The 22,865-nt window shown below is 39.0% G+C and overlaps 1 protein-coding gene and 1 pseudogene across 3 annotated transcripts in view; one reads left to right on the top strand and one right to left on the bottom strand.

Moving 5' to 3' along the window:
- The window catches only part of Exoc2 (exocyst complex component 2), a 173,988-nt gene that overhangs the window by 127,433 nt on the left and 23,690 nt on the right, over positions 1–22,865 (bottom strand). The window contains exons 2-3 of one of the 3 annotated variants that reach the window (XM_048348507.1): positions 2,720–2,880; positions 406–582 (exon numbers count right to left, since the gene is read on the bottom strand). In XM_048348507.1, coding sequence (XP_048204464.1) covers positions 406–582; positions 2,720–2,837 — 295 coding nt within the window. In that variant the 5' untranslated portion in view covers positions 2,838–2,880. Of the gene's footprint in view, positions 1–405; positions 583–2,719; positions 2,883–22,865 lie in introns of all 3 variants that reach the window. The other 2 variants (XM_048348510.1, XM_048348509.1) reach the window with 2 other exon arrangements.
- On the top strand, positions 3,707–6,297 carry LOC125353674 (annotated as a pseudogene).

Here is a 22,865-nt window from a genome sequence, read left to right on the forward strand (position 1 = left end):
TCAGTGTCACTGTTCAAAGCCAGCCCAAGAAGGAAAGGCTGTAAGATTCTTTATCTCCAGTTAATGAACAAGCCAGACATGATGCTGTGGCTCAAATGGTGCCAGCCTTGAACAATAAAGCTAAGGGACAGCACCCACCTCCTGAGTCCAAGACTCAGTACCAACATACACAAAAAACAGGCCTATTTAATAGCTTAGAAGGATAGTTCTTTATGATCATCCTGCTTAGGTCTGATTAACTGTTGGCTCAGCAAACTGCCTTATCAAAAATAAAGCAAATTCTAACCAACATCCCAGTTTTTTCTAAATCTAAGTTAATGAGACATCAGAGTCACTGAATTTTATACAAGTCTGGCATGTTTAAAATACAAAGAATAAACCAATGAAGTCAAAAAGAAGTGTTACCAATCTTTTCAGGCTTGAGTAACTTGAAAGAAACTGTTGAAGTGCCTTTGCCACCAGATTTAGTTGTGACAATAATATCTCCTTTGTCATTTTTGGCTTGTCCCACTCGACATACTATTTTACTTGCAGACATCCATTCTGCTGTTAGGAGGCAATTGTGTCCACAAATAGTCAAACCTGAAAGTAAAAGTATGCATTCAACAAGGTTCAAAGGAACAACATGCCCTAAGACATGGCTACTACATGAAAGAAAAATCTTAAAATAACATTTTCTTATCAATAGCTATGTTTATTAGAATATACCCAATAATATTTGTAATCGTATTTTTATTTTGCTGATTTTTTTTCTGTGATATTTTTAAAGATGTTTTTAGATACAGCAAAATTAAATGCCATAGGAAATGCCAAGGAATTCCACATTAATCAGGCTACTGTCAAACTTCTTCAAGTTACTGATATAGGATTTTTAAATGTATTCATAAATTTATAGATCATTCCCTAAAACATATTCATCATCTTCCTGAAAAGAATCGGGGGGGGGGAAGTGGAAGAGTTAGTATATGCTTTTTTCTAGTGTTCAATTATTTATACATGATGTTACAGAATGAACTGACATAGCTATTTTATTTATTGTAAGCTTTGTGGAGTGTGTGGTGAATGTAGTATGCAACTTTCTCAGCATTACTGGATTATCATCCATTTCCTTTAAGGGTGGCTGTTACTGCCTTGCTGGTTTCCAACCCAAGCGTTGCTATACTACTTTGCTACTGTTGAGCTCTTCCAGTAAACCAACACTTCCAAAAGATCAGCTGAGGTCCCTTAAGTCTCTCTTCCTTAGAATGTGAATTAAAATTTAGCAATAAGAAAATGAGAGACAATAAGGTATTACCCCAGGTGGAACACATATAACACCAAACTGGTACCAGCTAGTCCTCTAATGTAATTCTTTTTGCAAGTTTTCTACTTTCACAATACAGAGGTCAATATAATAAATGTTTATGGAAAAAATAAACCAGAATGTATGTGGCACAGGTCCAGCCACTTCACACTTTCTTTTCTCATTATTTAACTTTCTATATTACTCAGCAAATTTGGCAAATTAAATTTGAGGGGTTTTTTTCTTTTTCAGATACCAGAAACAGCTTAGTTGATGACAAATTTGCTTTTAATATGGAGGGAGAGATTCAAGTCATCTTTTGTTAGAACAAAACATATTATTTAGTAACAATATTACAATAACCATTAAGGAATATTTAAGACATATTTAAATAGGCACTTGACTCACATCTATAGTACTAGCTACTCAGTTTAAATCTGAGTTAATCAGAATCTCAATTCAAAGCCAACTCAGGCAGAAAGATCTGTGAGACTCCATTTCCAATTAACCTGAAAAATGGACCAGAGGTGTGGCTCAAAGCACAAAGCAAGGCAGCTGAGCAAAAATGCAAACCTCAGTACCTACAACATAGATACATATTTATATGCTTTGAAATAATAAATTTTAGGTGTTTCCCTAAGTATAAATTCCTGACTGCTAGAAGCAAATCTGTTTTCCTAATAACAGCATTAAAGTTTCCTTTAGGATTAAGTCTTATTATATTTTTAATACATTCATAATTCAAAATTATTTTTAATGGAAATTTCTTCGGTATCATTTCTGATAATCATCCATTTGTTATTAAAAAAGAAATTGACAATACAAAGGCTTACCATTCAGAGCCTTAATATTACGAGTACATACAACCACTTGAACCACATCCTTAGCACTTTCTGCTTTATTTTATTTTATTGTTGCTGTTATTTTACTAGAGTCTCGTGTATATACTCAGACCAGCCTGGCCACAATCCTGCTTCCTGTATAGCTCAGATTTCCTGCATCATGTTCCTATTTGCATTGATTGAGATAGTGTGTCACTAACTCACTAATTCTGAATGTTATCTCTATATCCTCATTTGTATTTCACAGGCAAAAAACTATAAGACCATATATAAATTTATACTTAGAACTTGCTCTTACCTAACTGTGCCTGCTACCCATCTGTAATTTTGAAATCAAAGTTTAAGGTCTATCTTTAGCAATCTAAGGAATAAGATCAAAATAGAGGAAATGGATGCAAATCTGGATAGTGGCAATCTTTCTGAAGAATGGGTTGAATAACAGTATTGAAAAATTTATAAAATGATAATTTTAACAGAAAAATCATACAACAAATATAATGAAGCCTTCCTGTCACCTTCACTACCTCAAAATCATGTATCTTGCAACTCAATATCCCAACATAAAACTGTAGCAGAGGCAGAGGGTTAAACTTACCTATGAGGTCAGTGGGGCCAGCACCCAGATTCTCCCCTCTTATTGTCACCTTTGTCCATGGGATCCCTTCATTTGGAGAGATGCCTGTCACAAGTGGGGGCTGTCGGGATCGAGACATTGTGCTTTATGCAGGAAATCAGTGACCTAGTTACAGAAACAATTAAAAGAAAATAAAAAGGATTAGTGCCAACTGAGAAGAACACTGAGAGAAAAAACAAGAGCCCCAGACAGCCAGTACCAGCATTGAAAATGTAATCACAAACATATATCTCTGGATCCTTTTTTCTTTTTTGCTGTCAGCCCATCAGCCAACATGTACTGAACATGTTTTACTAGGGATAGTAATTACTACTGTTGAGAAATATATCAAAATAAGAAAAATAAAAAAGTCCCTCATAAGTGGGCGGTTTGTCCATGGCCAGGTACCTTCATACCACCTGATGGAAAAGCCACTTGAAAGCAAATTGCTCAACACAAACTAAATCACATCCGCAAAAATGAGGAGCAACAACCAAAGACTCCAGTATAGTCATGAAAAGATGGAAGAAAAAGATGGAAGACAGACAAGCAAAAACTAATGCAAGAGGTACTAAAAGTATTACATGGACTAAACTGTGCTCTTCCTCTGCCCTCACCACAGTCTGTAGCCTAAACTCTTAAAGTCCGGTCCTTCAGCATATGGCTATATTTGAAGACAGGACTTTTAGATAAAATGATGTCACTAGTGGTGGTGTTCGTGTGATACCAATGTGGTGTTCTTATAAAAGGAGAGTGAACACATACAAATGGAGACCATGTGAGGACACAGGAAGAAAATGACCATCTGCAAGCCAAAGAAACCAGCCTGCCACACCTTGATATCAGACATAAGCCTCCAGAGCTGTAAGCAAATAAATCTTTGTTTAAACCTCTCATCTGTAATATTTTGTAATGATAGCACTAGCAAACAGCAGGTAACAGGAACAAAACCTCCAAGCATAAACCATAATGGAAAATTATCATCTTTTTAAGGAGAGAACTGTTATCCCTAAAAGAAAATGGTACCATGGGGCTGGCTGGCCGGCCGGGGCCGGGGCCGGGGCCGGTGCCAGGGCCGGGGCCGGTGCCAGGGCCGAGCTCCGGGTCTGTGGCCATCGCTGCCCGAGCTGTCCCTGGCAGTTGCTCACTCACTCCCCGCCCTCCTGGGCCGAGTGGAGCAGACTGACTGGCATCGGCGGCCCTGCCCGGAGGGGCATCGCGGCTTCCGAGGCTCGGGCCCCAGCGCGGCGTGATGTAGGGCGCCGTGACGGCTCAGTGAGTCTGAGGCAGCGGCCGTGGCGCTGGGCGGCGGCGGGGCCGGGCCGGGCCCGCTCATGGTGCCTCCACGCCCGCCATCGCGGGGCAGGAAGGCCAGGCATTGTTTTTGAAGATCTCAAACAGGCCCTTAAAACGAGACTACAAATGGTGTGTGTGTTTATCATGAACCGAATGAATTCTCAGAACAGTGGATTCAAACAGCGCAGGAGAATGGCTCTTGGCATTGTTATTCTCCTTCTTGTAGATGTGATCTGGGTGGCCTCTTCAGAACTTACTTCTTAATGTCTTTTACACAGTACAACAAACCATTCTTCAGTACCTTTGCAAAAACCTCAATGTTTGTTCTATACCTGTTGGGCTTTATTATTTGGAAGCCATGGAGGGAGGCAACAGTGTACAAGAGGATTTCGAGGAAAACATGCTGCTTTTTTTGCAGATGCTTAAGGTTACTTTGCTGCTTGCACAACAGATACAACTATGAATAGTTCTTTGAGTGAACCTCTGTATGTTCCTGTGAAATTTCATGATATTCCAAGTGAAAAACCAGAGAGCACAAGCATAAATACTGAAAGAACTCCCAAAAAATTGCGTGTGAGGTTCAGTAATATCATGGAGATTCGACAGCTTCCATCAAGTCAGGCATTAGAAGCAAAGTTATCTTGAATGTCATATCCTACTGTGAAGGAACAAAAATACATATTGAAAACTGTAGGAAAATTGACTGCAACTCAAGTGGCGAAAATTAGCTTTTTCTTTTGCTTTGTGTGGTTTTTGGCAAATCTGTCCTATCAAGAAGCACTTTCAGACACACAGGTTGTTATAGTTAATATTTTGTCTTCAACTTCTGGTCTTTTTACATTAATCCTTGCTGCGGTGTTTCCAAGTTACAGTGGAGATAGGTTTACTCTATTAGCTGTGATTTTAAGCATTGGTGGTACTGTGCTGGTAAACTTGTCGGGGTCTGAAAAGTCTGCTGGAAGAAATACAATAGGTTCCATTTGGTCCCTCGCTGGAGCCATGCTATATGCTGTTTATATTGTTATGATTAAGAGAAAAGTAGACAGAGAAGATAAGTTGGATATTCCGATGTTTTTTGGTTTTGTGGGTCTGTTTAATCTGCTGCTGTTATGGCCGGGTTTCTTTTTACTTCATTATACTGGATTTGAGGACTTCGAGTTTCCCAATAAAGTAGAATTAATGTGCATTATCATTAATGGCCTTATTGGAACAGTTCTCTCAGAGTTCCTGTGGTTGTGGGGCTGCTTTCTTACCTCATCATTGATAGGCACACTTGCAATAAGCCTCACAATACCTCTGTCTATAATAGCAGACATGTGTATGCAAAAGGTGCAGTTTTCTTGGCTATTTTTTGCAGGAGCTGTCCCTGTAATTTTTTCATTTTTTATTGTAACTCTCCTATGTCATTATAATAATTGGGATCCTGTGATGGAGGAATCAGAAGAATTTTTGCCTTTATATGCAGGAAACATCGAATTCAGAGAGTTCCAGAAGACAGTGAACAGTGTGAGAGTCTCATTCCTATGCATGGTGTTTCTCAGGAGGATGGAGCTAGTTAGCTGTTGTCCATAGTCCAGCTTGATGACGGAACATTACACAGCGAAGAGAAAATCTGGCAAGATTTTGTAGAAAAATGTTTCAGTGCCTAGTCTGAAAAATAACAGTTTCAGTTCTTTGAAACTCTAAAATATATTTTCCTCATGTCTTTTTTCTTCATTTTCACAATGAAGTACTTTGCTATATAGCTATGAGCATATCACTGCAGTTATAGAAAGTTCCAGTCCACAGTCCATTGAAATGACCAACCTGACTTACATATCTCAAGGAATTCAGTTGATGAAATCATTTAAACTAATCAAGGAATAAAATCCTAATGTTTGAAAGACTTTATTTTCACATACATGTTAAATGTTGGACTATATTATATTTCAAAGAAATCATGTAAGTGTGTAGATCAGTATTTTTGACAGGCAAAAAATACTCAGATAAGCTGCCTGTAGTAGGTATGGATTACAGTTTGCGTTTTGTGGATATTGTAAAATCACTACACAGAAAAAAAAATGTTTTAACTTGAGTGACACTGTGTTCATGGAGATTTGCTGGAATTTTAAAGAGAATATGTGAGAAAAGATGTGGTATCCTACACTATGTATACTGTATTATTCTTTCATAGCATTAGGTGCCTTCTCTTTTAAAAATGTAATAAACCATGACAAAATTTTAAAGGGGATGTAATGTAAAATGAAAAGTGATGTATTTCTAAAGGTTGTATTAATAAGTTTAATTGATAAAGCTCTGCTTAATTTAGAGTTTTAAAGAAATATTCTCTTCAATTAAGAAATTTTCATATGGAATGATTTAAATTGAAGTGAAAAGAGTATTATTAAAATAAAATGTTTATATATGTATTTGTGTATTAAACATGTATCAAGTAATTTTGTATTTTTTCATATATAAATGTGTCAAATTACTCTTGGAAAAAAAAGAAAATGGTACCATGAAAGAAAATCAATACAAAAATAAGAGCTTTTGAGGGGCTGGGGATATAGCCTAGTGGCAAGAGTGCCTGCCTCGGATACACGAGGCCCTAGGTTCGATTCCCCAGCACCACATATACAGAAAATGGCCAGAAGCGGCGCTGTGGCTCAAGTGGCGGAGTGCTAGCCTTGAGCGGGAAGAAGCCAGGGACAGTGCTCAGGCCCGGAGTCCAAGGCCCAGGACTGGCCAAAAAAAAAAAAAAAAAAAATAAGAGCTTTTGAAATCTTGAAAAAAAATGACATTTATATTGTCATAATACAGTGGAGAGGTTTAACCAAACTTGTACTGTCACAAAATGCAGATATTTGTTGGAGGACAGGGGAAAAAAAAGGAAGAGATCACTTTTTTCTTTCTTCTAGACCAACAGCTAATGTCTAAAAATTAATCATCAAGAAACAGCAGATTATCACAGGTGCCAGAGGCTCATGAGTATATTCCCAGGTACTCAGGAGGTTGATATTTTGGAGGATTGTGGTTCTAAGACAGTCCATACAGAGAAGTCTAAGACTCCATCTCCAATTGACCAGGAAAATGCCAGACTGGAAACAGCTCGAGAGAGAGTCACAAGCCCTGTGTTAAAGATGCAGTAATGGACACAGACTGAAGGTAGGAAGAGAGTGGGGGAGGGAAAGAGGGCGGTAGGAAGAGAGGGAGAGAGAAGAGGGGAAAGAAAAGACAAGGCAGATGAGATGAAGAATCTGAAAATACAGAAATGAATGCTAAATAGAACCCTAAAAGAGATGGAACTGGGAGGGAGAATTAAAACAAAAACTGTAAGTGAATTGGAGACGTATATGTGAAAGTTAAGACTATAAAACTATTTGAATAAAACATAGCAAACTTTGTGACGTTGAGGCATGCCCATGTTTGTTAATCCTAAAATGCAAGCGATGAAGAAAAAATATTAGTTCGACTTTGTTCTTCAAAGGCCCCACCTAAAAACTGAAAAGAAACCTCATAGAAAAGAAAGTGTGAATAATGCAGTAAGAAATTACTTAGGTCCATAATGATGAACTTTTAGAAATCAGTGATAAAGATAAATCATCCAATTGGATGTAGGCAAAGAATCTGAACAGACACTTCTCCACAAAAGACAGAAGCGACAATAAGCACACGAGAAAAGGCCTGAAATACTTAGCAGATGGCTACAGTCAAATCAGAACCATAACAGGATACCACTCCACATCCATAGATGGCTATAATTAAAAAACATGTAATAATGTGTTGGCAATGATATGATGAATTGCATGTTGGTGATGGTAATATACAAAAGATCCAACCACTTTGGAAAACAGTTTAGCACTTCCTTAAAAGGTTAAATAGAGTAACCATATGAACCATCAATTCTACTCTTAGAGATACTCAAAATAAAGAAAAATGATATCCCCACTAAAATTGTACATTCATGAAATATGAACAGACACAAAATGCAATCAACCCACCAGGCCATCAATTAATAAATAGGTAAACAAAATGTGGTATATCTATACAATGGAATATTATTTAAAAAGTATTAAAAATGTAAATTTAAAAGGTATTAAAAAAGTAATAAAATTTAAAAAGTAATAAATGGAGAACAGACACAGTGGCTCATATCTGTAATCACACCTTCTTGGAAGGTGAAGATCAAGAATATCTTCGTTTAAAGACAGTATAGACAAAGTCAGTGAGACTCATCTTACAAAATTAGCTGGAGACATGGGACTCATCTGTAGGCCTAACTATACAGGAAGTATAGATAGGAGAGTTGGATCTGAGTGAAAAAAGACCCTATCTCAAAAAGAAAAACAAAAAGGCAAGAGAAAAAGGCAAGAGACAAGAGAAAAAAAGAAAAAACAAAAGGACTGGCTCAAATGGTAGAAATATTGCACAGGACGCACAAGGCCCTGGCAAATGTAAGGCATAGATCTTTCTTTTCTTTTCTTCTTTTTCTTTTCCCTCCCTCCCTCCCTCCCTCCCTCCCTCCCTCCCTCCCTTCCTTCCTTCCTTTAAAGGAGAGGGGAAGGAATGGAAGGAGAATAGATGGGAGGAAAAGAATTCTTCAATCTGAGAGGGAAGGGACACCACATGAAAACTTGGAAGGAGATATTATAATGATGAAAGAACCCAGTGCTTGCACTAAATTTTAAAAGAGCTCTACAATGAATGAAATAAAGATAGGTAGGAGAAAGAGGTAAAATTTATAATCATAGCTAGAGATTTTAATATCCCTTTAATACTTACAACTAGATTAGACAAAAAGTCAGCAGGTATAAAAGATGGACAATACTAACAATCTTCATTTGACCAACTTGACATTTACGAAACTCCTTTTCACGTGCCCATGGAATATTCACTAAGATGGTTCATATGCCAGGACATCATATAAATCACACTGAATTCCAAACACTACATAAAATTCAGTTAGCAAGAAAACGAAAACATTTAAAAATATACCCAAGTATTTGAAAATTAAACAACATTTTTCTTTTTGCTTTGTTTTTGTCTTTGACACAGGGTCTCATTCTGTAGCCCAAGCTAGCCTCAAATTGCTATGAAGCCCAAGCTACCCTGAAACTCACAATCTTCCTACTTCTGTTTCCCTAGTGCTAAGGACTACGGGTATGCACTACCACATCTACTACTAAAAAACATGCTTCTCAATAGCAGTTTAAGAAGAAATCAAGAAAGAAATAAGAAAATACTTTGCACTCAGTGACATGAAAAATTCATAATTTCTGAGATGCTACTAAGCAGTGCTTAGAAAACTTAAATTACAGAAGATGTAAAACTGAGGCTCTAGTCAGACATGGAAGTATATACTTGTTAATACCAATAATCTGGAAGCAGAGCAGGAGGCTAATACAGAGTGAAACTCACTAGGGGTGGGGAGAGAGTAGGGAAATGAATAAAACTAATAACCTAAATTTCTACCTTAAGAAACTAAAACCAAAGTTAAGAGAATGGGAAATATAAATATACAAAAAATAACATACAGTAGAAATGGATAAAATAAAAAATAAAATAGAGGAAAAAAGTAAGCCCCAAATCTAATCACTAAAACTGTATAAAATAGCCCTAGCAAAACACTGTGTGTGTGTGTGTGTGTGTGTGTGTGTGCGCGCGCGTGCACAAGTACAAGGTTTTGAACTTAGGATCTCATGCCCTTGTGTGGCTTGCTTGCTCACAACTGGCATTCTCCCATTTGAGTCCTCACCTCCAGCCCAGCTTTATTGCTGGTATAGATTTTTCTGCCCTGGCTGCTTTCAAACCACAATCCTCTAGATCTCAGCTTATTAAGAAGCTAGGATTATAGGCATGAACCAACAGATCCAGCATACAAAATTGTTTTAAAAATAGAAAGAACATATAGGCACAGTGGCTCATGCCTGTAATCCTAGCTATTTAGAGGCTGAGATCTGAGGATTGTGGTTTGAAGCCAAGCTATAAAGGAAAGTATGTGAGAAGAGTCTCACAGAAAATTAGGTACCAATTAATAAGCACCAAAAAAAGCCAAAAGTAGAGCTGTGGCTCAAGTGGCAGAAAGCTGAGGGACAGTGCCTAGGCCCTAAGTTTAAGCCTCAGGACCAGCACAAATTAAAAAAAGAAAAGCATACATCATTAATTTCAGAATGCAAAGGGGGTTGATTAGGGGCTGGGAAGATGGCCTAGTAGCAAGAGTGCTTGCCTCGTATACATGAAGCCCTGGGTTTGATTCCTCAGCACCACATATATAGAAAACAGCCAGAAGTGACACTGTGGCTCCAGTAGCAGAATGCTAACCTTGAGGAAAAAAGAAGCCAGAGACAGTGCTCAGGCCCTGAGTTCAAGGCCCAGGACTGGCAAAAAAAAAAAAGATTAATTACTGTTACCAAAGACAATGAAGAATAAAGGAATGTTATAGATAATTGAGTAATTGTATGAAATGATTTTTATAATTTTGATAAAAATAAATATATTCTTGTAAGGAAAAGCTAACAAAAAGAAATTTAAAAATCTCAATAGTTTCATATTTATTAATCAGCACCTTCCAGGCTTAGATGGTTTCACTGATGAATTCTATCATATACTTAAGAAAGAAATTATAATAAGCCTACAAGATTTCAGAAAACATCACCAATAAGGTTTCTCCCAGACACATGGGTGTGGTTTTTTTGTTTGTTTTTGCTGGTCCTGGGGCTTGAACTCAGGGCCTGAGAACTGTCTCTGCCTTCTTTTTGCTCAAGGCTAGCACTCTGCCACTTGAACCACAGCACCACTTCTGGCCTTTTCTATATATGTGGTGCTGAGGAATTGAACCCAGGGCTTCATGTATATAAGGCAAGCACTCTTGCCACTAGGCCATATTCCCAGCCCATAAGAGCAAATCTTAACTTTCAAAAAGGAACCATGTAACTCACAGCAAGAGATGAAGATATTTATGTAAATAGATGTACAAAAAAAAGAACTTTGACAGATGCAATCTTTATTCATAATTTAAAATTCTCAGTCCAAAAAAGTAGAGTAGGTGAGAGGACACTGAACATAGGAACTTCATATATAATGACCACATACTTGTTAGTGAAAACAGATTTTAAGAAGGCAAGGCTATCTCTCAACAAAGGTAGAAAGATAGCAAGGGTATTTTCTAGATTATCATTTTACATTTATAGGCAATGTGATTTCTTTACACAGAAAATACTGGGAAATCTAATAACAACAACTGAATTTAGCAGCAGCTTAATATTCAGGTCAATATATATAACTTAGTAGTTTTATGTATGGTAGTAGCAAAGCCTGAAAAACAACAACCAAAAATCCTTTTAATTCTATTTGAAAATATCATCATAAAAGAAAAAAGTACTTGGAGCTGGGAATATGGCCTAGTGGTAGAGTGCTTGCCTTGTATACATGAAGCCCTGGGTTCGATTCCTCAGCACCACATATATAGAAAAAGCCAGAAGTGGCACTGTGGCTCAAGTGGTAGAGTGCTAGCCTTGAGCAAAAAGAAGCCAGGGACAGTTCTCACGCCCTGAGTTCAAGGCCCAGGACTGGTAAAAAAATAAATAAATAAATTTAAAATGCACTTAATTTTAAAATGCTCAAGACTTCTATTCTAGAAGCTACAACTACTGCATAAATTATAAAAACCTAAATAAGTGAAGATCTACATCATGCCCATGGGTCAGAAGACTCAATATTGTTAAAATACCAGTTCTCCTCCAACTGGTCTTTAAATTTATCCAAGTTTATACAGAGATTTTTGGTAAAGTGATTCTAAAACTCCTACAGTTATTCATACCAAGATAGAAGAATTTTAAGAAAGGACAAAGTACATAAATTCAAGACATATTACAAATCTACAGTAATTAAGACAGTATGTTGCAAGCATTAACATAAACTAGCAGATGAATAGAACATAACAGACTCCAGAAATGGGAGAATATTTATATGTTCATATGACTTTTCATAAAGGCACCAAAGCTGTTCAATGGCAAAGAAAAATATTCTCACCAAATAATACATACAACTAGATGTCCACAAAAGGGATAAAATAAAAGAGAGGAAAGAAGAAGGGCAGGGGGATAAGGAAGGAACGAGGGAAAGAAAGAAGAAAGCTAGAGAAAAACATTAATTGCAATCTCAAAACTACATGTGACTATCTCCATTACCCTGTGGCAGATAAAGCCTCGATAAAAAAAAAAAATAATCCAATTACTTCAATGAGTAAAAAGATTTGAAGAGACTCAGTAAAAAATAAATTCCATTTTTTTTTGCTTCTAATATGTAATGGACAAAACAGACAACAGATAGGGAGGAAGGGAACAAGGCAGGAAGGAAGGGAAGAAGGAAGATACTTATACATCTGACACGTCAAAATGTAATAAATGGGTATGGTTATTAAGTTAAAATTATTCTCAGTTCTGTAATTTTAGAAAGGGTCATGCAGTCTGAATTTCCCTACATGCAATAGTAAAAAAAAATATATTTGGAGGTATGTCATTCCCACATCAAGGCTGAAAATTAGCCACAATCACCAGTTACTGCTAATTTTGGCTGCAATAAACCTGAATAAGCACTTTAAAATAACCCTATCTTCCACTAGATTCTCTCCTTTTACTCTCTGTATGTCTTAGTAACATCCCTAGATGTTATAACCCAAGTCTACATATCCATTTTCTTATTATTCCTTTAGATATTTATTGTTAATTGTCTAAAAAGCATGTATCAACCAGTGGTCATTTCTTTGGCTTCACTCTACATGTACATGTAAAAGCTGATAAAAGCATGTGCTTTTGTTAGTAAGCTCCTGTATTCATTTAGTTAATTCAGCCAAGAAGCCCATCTAAGAATGAAACAGAGATAAGGCAGATCTCTCCTTCCTCTACAATACACAGATTGATTACAGATTGGAGGAACACTGAGAGAAGGTAGAAGCAATAACAATATCAAAAGTAGTCATGAGTTCTAACCACCATTATCCAACAAAAAAAGAAGCAAAGCCCTTGGAAAACAGCTGTCTTCAAGCCTAAAGCAGGGTATATACAAAATAAGTCTAAAACATTTAGCTGCATATTAGTAAACAAGTATATAGAATTCCTTACTGCGGAGTGTCCCTTAATATAAAATATCCACTAATACATAAATACTAATAAAAATTACCAGTTTGTGCTAAAACACAAGGAAGTGTATAATTTAAAACAAAAGATATTCCCATAATCTCAGACCATCTCCCTACAAATTAACATCACAGGAAAAAAAAAGTTATTTTGAAAAGGAAGGGCTTAACATATATCACCTTTACTGATTAAAATTAAAATCAGCAATTTTAAAATAGGTATCATTTGTTTCTTCATATGATTCAGTGAAAGGGACCTAACATCACTTGTTAAATTCCTGCCAAAATTAGCCCAAATCTAACAAAATTCACCCTCGTACTTTGTGACATTCTACAAAATATTAAGTTCAACAAAAAAATTTACAAGACCCAAGCACTTAAAAGGCTGAAACACTGAAAATACATAAAGAGCATTACAACTAAGCACAATATATGCTTTTGAATGAATTCTAAGACAGGAAAACTTTTCTCTAATGAAATATTTGGAATAGCCTTTGTCATCTTTTGATTTTTTGAACTTTTCTCTTTTTTTTGTCAGTCATGAACTCTGGGTCTGGGCCCTGTCCCTTAGCTCTTTAGCTCAAGGGTAGCACTCTTCCACTTGAGCTACAGTGCCACGTCTGGTTTTGTAGTGGTTAATGGGAGATATAAGATTCTCATGGAATTTCTTGCCCAGGCTGGCTTTGAACCACGATCCTCAGATCTCAGCCTCCTGAGTAGCTAGGATTAAGGTATAAGCCACAGGTGCCCAATTTTTTTGAACTTTTAATTAAACTTTTCATTAGACCTTGGTCTTCTTTGAACTTTGAATTCATTAGTATAGAATCACTGTCAAATTTTCCTAATAACTGTACAATAGCATTATGGGCACTGTTCTTAATAACTACATACTGAAGTATTTACTTACTGAGAAAGTGATGTTTGCATCCTATTTCAAATACTGGAAAAAATAGATGAGATGAATGATGAGGCAAGTGGAGCAAAAAGGAAATAATTGGTGGGTTCGATTAAATAAATGGTTTATAAAAGTTTTTTTGCCAAAATAAAAACAAGTTACTGTTAATATGTCAGGAAGTTTTCAGTAATTATAAAATTATCTTGAAGTAAAAAGTTACCAGAAATAACACTTTGGGGCTGGATCTGGTCACTCACCACTAGTCCTAGCTACTCAGGACATAGATCGTGGGTAAAATGCAGTTAAAGGCCAACCTGTGCAAAAACTTTGTGAGACCTGTGTCTCAACCAATAAAAGCTGAACACAGTGGGAGTGCTGTCATCCTAGCTATGTAGAAAGCTAGGTAGATAACAATGGAAGGCCTGGCTGGACATAAACATGACATCCTATTCAAAAACTGAGGGCTGGGGATATGGCCTAGTGGCAAGAGTGCTTGCCTCGTATACATGAGGCCCTGGGTTCGATTCCCCAGCACCACATATACAGAAAATGGCCAGAAGTGGCGCTGTGGTTCAAGTGGCAGAGTGCTAGCCTTGAGCAGAAAGAAGCCAGGGACAGTGCTTAGGCCCTGAGTCCAAGCCCCAGGACTGGCCAAAAAAATAAATAAATAAAAATAAATAAATAAAAACTAAGACACAAAACAGGCCAAACAAGTATGGCCATTTTTGAAGACCCTGAGTTCAAGACCCAGTATCATCAAAAACCAAAAACTTATTTTTTAATGCTTTGAGCAGGGTTCTGGTGGCTCACACCTACAATCCTAGCAACTCAGGGGGCTGAGATCTGAGGATCACAGTTCAAAGTCAAAGTCCATGAGATTCTTGAGCTATGGCTCAAGTGGCAAGCACTATGTTTGGGGGTGGGGCGGGGGGAGGCTCAGAGATAGAAGACTTACAGACAGGTGCAAACAGTAAATCTTTTTTTTAATTTTTATTGTCAAATTGATGTACAGAGATGTTACAGTTTCATACATTAGGCCTCGGGTACATTCCTTGTACTGTTTTCTTTTGCAACTCAGAACTCACTGTTGCATATGAGTTTTAGTACATGTAAGAAGGACTATGATTCCTACGATAGTCTAAAGTGATGGGGGTATTGTTACTCACACAAGTGGGCTCTGAGAATAAGGCTGATGTAAAAGTAAAAGAAAAAAGATACTTTATACCTGACATTAGCAAAGTGTAGAACTAAGCAAGCAGCAAACCATTTTTAAATAATAAACATACTCAGTGGTATAATTGCGATGTTAGCATAAAACAACATATTTTAGAAATAAGTATTCTTCAATGAGATGTTTTTGCCTTTAACCTTCTAATGTAGACCAAAGCATTGGACATGCTTGAGAGCTAATAAAAATGAATCAATGTAAAACTTAGTAATACTAAGAAACGTAAGGAAACACATTATTAAACTTACAGAAGTGCAAAGACATATTTTTATTATAAAGTTCTAGCAAGTGCTTTGATAAACATTTTACTTCCAAGTTATCACAACATGGCAGGATATTCAGATAACAAGGAAAGATTGGATAATTAATTTGCTTCATTGATTAATAGTTAAATCCAATTACTGATAAAGAAAACTGTCTCCTTTATTTGTCAGGGAAAATTACTAAGCAGTGATTTAATTATCTTACCAACGCTATGAAGCTACATTAGATTTCTTTCAGAATATAATATGACTCATACAAAGAACTGAATGTCTAAGTAAATGTTGTTCTTTTTTTCCAGGAAAACAGTAATATGACAAATTTAAACTTTTTATAAAGATAAATGATACATTCACACATCACTGTAGATTTTAATGAACACTAAGTATATCCAAGCCGGAATAAAATGCTGAAGAGACATCTTTATAAACCAAAACAAGATAAAGAAGACTTTTGTTCAAAATATTGTACAAGGCTAGTCTGGGGTTTTATTGTTGCCTCTAGAAAAACTACAGCCACTTCCTTGTATCTACCCACACCTGTACCCTGCTTTCTGGTTCTCCATCTTGAGGCAATACCCAAAGCAGACTTGAAAGGATTTCTAGTATTTTTATTTATTTTTTAAGCTTTTAAAATAATTTCTTATAGACACTTTATCAATTTCTATACTCAAGTTCACTATGCCATTCTGATTTGTTTCTATCAGCACATGATCTAGTGTTTGCCATCTTTTCTTCAATGCCCTTCAGGGCCATCAAGGCTGACGTGTAACCATTCATATCAGCACTCTGAGCCGTAGGCCACAACCTTCTGGGAAGCACCCTTATCTACACATCATGGAAGTTGACATGGGTCATGGGTGCATATGGAGAGCAAAGCCAGTGGGAAGCAAGGGCTACACTTGTAGGTTAGTAGGAGCTTCCGGAAGAAAGTAGTTCTCCCACTTCTCACAACTAGGCAAATGTCCAGCCTCCAGCTCTAAATAGAATAATTCAGTGAACACCTCTCAAAAACCTTGCATGAGAAACTGGTAGAAAAAGGCTCCCCACTTCACCTCCCTTCTCAGCCTGGCCTCTCAGGCTGTGCTGAGGTCAATGTGGCTGCAGCAGCCAAGAAAAATCATTTTTACTTGCATTATGAGCATGAATTCCACTTTCGTGGCCTTTTTACATCATTTTATGAAATTTATGTTTCATTATTTTCAAGAACTGCGGTAAGAATACTAACCCTTCATCTCCATAAATATTGTCCCCAGCTTCTCATTTGATTATTCACATTTCTATAGTACTCTTTTCCCTTAGGGAATATTGATGTCAAACCTACTTTAGATGTCAAACCTACTCATCTTTCTGCTATGTCTAGAGTCCTGCTCCATGTGAAATACAAGGCCACAGTTTGAACTTCCCACATTCATTCTTCCCTCTGCAGTGCACCACAGGATGTTTGACTGGCTCCACTGTTTGGAGCTACATGCTTGATCTTTCCAACAGACTAGAAACAGATGTCTGTGGATAAAAGTAAGAAACCTCCCAGTGGTTCCTGCCAACTTTTGCTGTAGCCAGAGGGACAGGCAAATTCTGCTGGTCCTGATCAGAGCTGCCCAGCATGAAAGGAGTTTTTCTAGAGGATAAACCTTGAGGCAGTTGGTTCTGTCTGGGGTTCCACCACTGCTGCTCACGCTGTGGTGCTATGCTTCGAGGCTAACCTAAAGGAGTGTGGTCTCCTGCTCCAGACCAGGTGGGGATCTATCAGGCACTTTACTCAGCTGGATTTGTCTGAATCCTGATTTTCCTCACCATTCTGACTACCTGTTAAGAGAAAACAAAGGTGAGAATGGAATAAAAGGCTAGCTGCTTTGGACTGGCAGAAGGCCTAGGCTATACAGGGAGGGTAGCTTCACTTTGTGGGGCCTGCTAAAGACAAAGCTTCAGCAGATACTCTAGCTCCCTAGCTATGGTATTGCATAGCCCAGGAGATGAAAGCTGGCACTGACTTATCTTACTCTTGGCTACAAATAAGTCCAGAATTTCCTCCCATTCTTAGCTGATAAACAAGAGATTCAGCTTAGAAGTCAAGGTAGTCAGGGAATGGCTCAGTAAAGTTTTAGTTCCTCTTCCTGGACAACATTTGTCCATGGGTCCCTCAGGATTTCCTATAAAGTACCCTTCTCACTAAGGTTGGGGATTTGAAATTTTTTTGATGTTTTCATACTCTGTAGACACAAAAGGAAATGTATTGGGCTGGAAATATGGCATCATGGTAGAGTGCTTGCCTCGTATACATGAAGCCCTGGGTTCGATTCCTCAGCACTACATATATAGAAAATGCCAGAAGGGGAGCTGTGGCTCAAGTGGTAGAGGGCTAGCCTTGAGCAAAAAGAAGCCAGGGACAGTGCTCAGGCCCTGAGTTTAAGGCCCAGGACTGGCAAAAAAAAAAAAAGGAGAAGAGAGAAAGATGGCGCCGAGACAATAGGGAGGCACCCCGACTCGCACCAACTGAATAGCGAGCTGGGAACTCCAACACCCAACACTCCACCAAGAACCCAGCAAAACCAGCATCCAGAAGCAGTGGAGAAACGCAGGAAAACAAAAAGGAGCAAAAAAGAAGAACCGAAAACCTACACGGAGCCGGAGATTAATCGGGGCACCCTCCCCCCACCAGCCGGCCCTGGCCCAAACAGGGTCAGGCTGGGAAAGGGAAACCCGGCGATCGGCAGACAGGTTGCCAGGAGCGCAGAATCCATATAGCGGGAGACCCCACGGACACAAAGCAGGGTGCGGACCAAGACACACCCAGCAGCGACGAGAAGTTCGGGTCCACACCGGATTCGGACAAGGGAACCCAGCGCGGCAGAAAGAGGGAACGGGGGAGCCACCACGACACTTCGCCAACCCCTGAAGGGCCAACGGCGGTGCGGGACACACACACAAAGCAGCAAAAGTGAGTCCCCCATAATCCCTTCCCCCAACGGGAGACCCAAGCCCGACAAAGACGATATATCTCCCTCCCTCCCCCTCCCCACTCCCGTGGGAACAAAGATTCCCCAAATCAGGCGGGAAGCTCCCAGCAGGCACTGGGAAGCCAGTCTAGCAGGGGAAGGGCGGAACAGCCCCAAGCCCCCAAAGGTTCCTGAACTGGCAGAACCGGCCCCGTCCCCTTCCCAACAGGGGCCAGGGACGGCCGGCAGGGCAAGCCCCACCCAAGGCGCCTAGACCTTGCGGACTCTTACAACTAAAATCACAGGCGCTGGTGGGCAATACCAGCCCAGCAGGGTCACCTGAGCCTGATCTCGTTCCCCCTCCTCGAAGCGGAGGCGAGGTCTGAGGGTGCCAAGCCACACCCGGACAGTCGATCCCACTGGGCCCCACACATACTGCTTCCCCCCCCCAACGGACTCGCGGGAGGGCGCAAGCACAACCCAACAACCCAGGGCTCGCTCTGGGAGGCAGACCCCACTTAAGAGCCTGTTGTAGGGGACTCACAGTGCACAGGAGGGCGGGGCCCCGGCGAAAGCGCCCGCTCTGATAGGCGTGCCCTGCACTGGTGGGCGGGGCCACAGCGACAGCACCTGCTGACGCAGACACGCCTACACAGAAGGGAGGGAAGATCTACACAGACTTCCAGATGCGCAAATCACAAAGAAACATAACTCAGTTCATCAAAGGACAAGCCAACTCGCCAGCTCCAAAAAGCAGCACGACTGGAGAGGAGATGGAGAATAAAAAAGCAAATGAGGACATGTTAACAGGAATGATCGAAACCGTCAGAAATGAAATCAGAAAACAATTCCAGGAGTTTAGAGCGGAAATCTGGAAGGACACCCAGGAAGCCAAGAAAGAAATGGAAGCAAAACTGGATACAATGCAAGCCTCGTTTAAAGAAATGGAAGCAAAAATGGATACAATGCAAGCCGCCTTTAAAGAAAATCTCCACACCCTGAGAATTGAAATGCATGAAAAAATAGATTTAAAATACAACTCTTTAAAGGAAGAAATTTCCACGATCAGAGCTGATATGACAACCATGAATAGCTCTCTGACATCCATAAACTCCGCAATTGAAACCATAACACAAAGAGTGGACCATATGGAATCCAGAATCTCTCGCCTGGACGATGAAGCAGCTGACAACAACCAGAAAATGACCACACTCCAAGAAAAGGTGAAGCTTCAGGGAAGATTACTCCAGGAACTAATGGACAAAGACAAGAGATATAATCTGCGCATAATTGGAATAGAAGAAGGAGCCGAATATCAGAGCAGAGGGCTTAATCATGTTCTCAATAAAGTTATTGCAGAAAACTTCCCCAATCTCACAGGGGACCCCATCCAGGTAACCGAAGCCTATAGGACACCTGGCAGGCCAGACCCCAGGAAAACCACCCCAAGGCACATAATATTCAAGACTACAGACCTCAAGATTAAAGAGCAAATTCTGAATTCAGCCAAAGCGAAGAAGGAAACTTTTTTCAATGGGAAGAGGATTCGAATAACATCCGACTTATCCACACAAACTTACCAAGCTCGAAGTGAGTGGAAGAACACCATCCAAGTACTTCAGAATAACAATTTACAACCTCGGATCAAATATCCAGCGAAACTGGAGTTCACATTCGAAGGGAGAACCAGATCTTTCCACACCAAAGAGGAGCTAAAGGAGTATGTGAATAAAAAACCAGCCCTACAGCGAATATTAAGAGGGGAAGCCCACCCAACAGAGATCGTAAAAGACACACAGACAGATTCAGAAAGAAACTTCAATAGCCAAAGTCCAGCAGAAACACAAGCTCACTAAAGACAAGAAGAAAAAAAAAAAAAAAAAACAGGAAAAAACAGCCCAACAAGAAAATGGAAGGAGAAAAAACACCCTTATCCTTGATCTCTTTAAATATAAATGGCTTAAACTCCCCGATCAAGAGGAGCAGACTGGCAGAATGGATCCGCAAGCAAAAAGTTGACATCTGTTGTCTACAAGAGACCCACCTTACAGCAAGGGACAAAAACAGGCTTCGAATGAAAGGATGGAGCAAGATCTACCAAGCAAATGCACCCACCAAAACGGCAGGTGTAGCCATCCTGATCTCAGACAAGCTGGATTTCTCTTTAAAGTCCACTCAAAAAGACAAAGAAGGACACTACATATTGATACAAGGAAAAATCCAGAATCAAGACATCACGGTGATAAATGTATACTCACCGAACAAAAGAGGCCCGACATATGTCAAGCAAATTCTCACAGAATTACAGAGCAAGATAGATGCAAACACAATCATAGTGGGTGACTTTAATACTCCTCTCTCTCCAAGAGACAGATCCAACACCCAGAGGATTAGTAAGGGAGCTGAGGACCTAAATAACACCATTGCCCAAATGGATCTAACAGACCTATATAGAACCTTCCACCCTACAGAGACCCAATACACCTTCTTTTCAGCAGCCCATGGATCATATTCCAAAATAGACCACGTCATAGCCCACACAAAGAACCTCAGCAAATACAAAAGAATTGACATCATCCCATGTATTATATCTGATCACAGTGGATTAAAAGTAACCCTCAACAACAAAGGATACCACAGAGCCTATACACACTCTTGGAGGCTAAACCCCACGCTGCTATCCAACACTTGGGCCACAGATCAAATTAAAGATGAAATCAACGAATTCATAAGCCACAATGACAAAGAAAACACATCACAAAGAAACCTATGGGACACAGCTAAGGCAGTACTGAGGGGCAAGATCATTGCACTCAGTACCCACATTAAAAGAATGGAAGCAGAGCAGGTGAATACCCTCACGATGAAACTAAAACAACTGGAGAAACAAGAAATGACAGAATCTAAAACGACTAGGAGGGGAGAGATTACAAAGATTAAAGAAGAGATAAATCTGATTGAAAATAGAAAGACCATTCAACAAATAAATAAGACTAAAAGCTGGTTCTTTGAGAAAATAAACAAAATTGACAGACCCCTTGCAAGACTCACAAAAAAAAGAAGAGAAGAGACTCATATTCGTAAAATCAGGGACTCCACAGGAAAAATTACAACAAATACACACGATATTCAAACAATCATAAGGAGCTATTTCCAAAACCTCTACTCAACAAAAAACAATAATTTTACAGAAATGGATCAATTCTTAGAGAAGTACAAACTGCCCAAACTGAACCAAGAAGAAATAAATCAACTAAATAAACCAATAACTTACGGTGAGATACAGGAGGTAATCAAGAACCTCCCTACTAAGAAAAGCCCAGGCCCAGATGGATTCACCAATGAATTCTACAAAACCTTTAGTGAGGAGCTAATTCCAATACTCCTCAAACTCTTCCGCGAAATAGAAACGGAGGGAAAAATCCCGAACTCATTCTACGAAGCTAATATCATACTCATCCCCAAACCAGGCAAAGATCCAACAAAAAAAGAGAACTACAGACCAATATCACTAATGAACACAGATGCAAAGCTCCTCAATAAAATATTAGCTAACAGGATCCAGAAAGTGATCAAGAATATCATACATCATGACCAAGTAGGCTTCATCCCTCAGTCACAAGGATGGTTCAACATCCGTAAATCAATCAATGTAATTCACCACATAAACAGAACTAAAATCAAGAATCACATTGTTATCTCAGTCGATGCCCAAAAAGCCTTTGACAAAATACAACATCCATACCTATTAAAAGCTTTGGAGAGAACAGGAATAGAGGGAACATTCCTCAAAACAATAAAAGCCATATACAACAGACCAACTGCTAATATCATATTAAATGGAGAGAAACTTAAATCATTCCCCCTAAACACAGGAACAAGACAAGGATGCCCACTCTCCCCACTTCTGTTCAACATAGTACTGGAATCCCTAGCCATAGCAATAAGGCAAGAGGAGGACATCAAAGGGATACACATCGGCAAGGAAGAAATCAAGTTATCCCTATTCGCAGACGACATGATCTTATATCTCAAGGACCCAAAAAACTCAGTACCCAAACTCCTACATCTAATAAACCAATTTGGCAAAGTAGCAGGATACAAAATCAATCCACAAAAGTCAGCAGCTTTTCTGTACACCAGCAATAGACAAACAGAAAAGGAAATTATGGAAACGATTCCATTTACAGTAGCCAAAAAAAGAATAAAGTACCTAGGGATCAACTTAACCAAGGACGTGACGGACCTATTCAATGAAAACTACAAAAATCTAATAAGGGAAATCAAAGAAGACACAAGGAGATGGAAAGACCTCCCATGCTCATGGGTAGGCAGAATCAATATAGTGAAAATGGCCATACTGCCCAAATTGTTATACAAATTCAATGCAATACC

Source organism: Perognathus longimembris, chromosome 6 (genome assembly GCF_023159225.1).
Source record: "Perognathus longimembris pacificus isolate PPM17 chromosome 6, ASM2315922v1, whole genome shotgun sequence".
Lineage (NCBI taxonomy): Eukaryota > Metazoa > Chordata > Mammalia > Rodentia > Heteromyidae > Perognathus > Perognathus longimembris.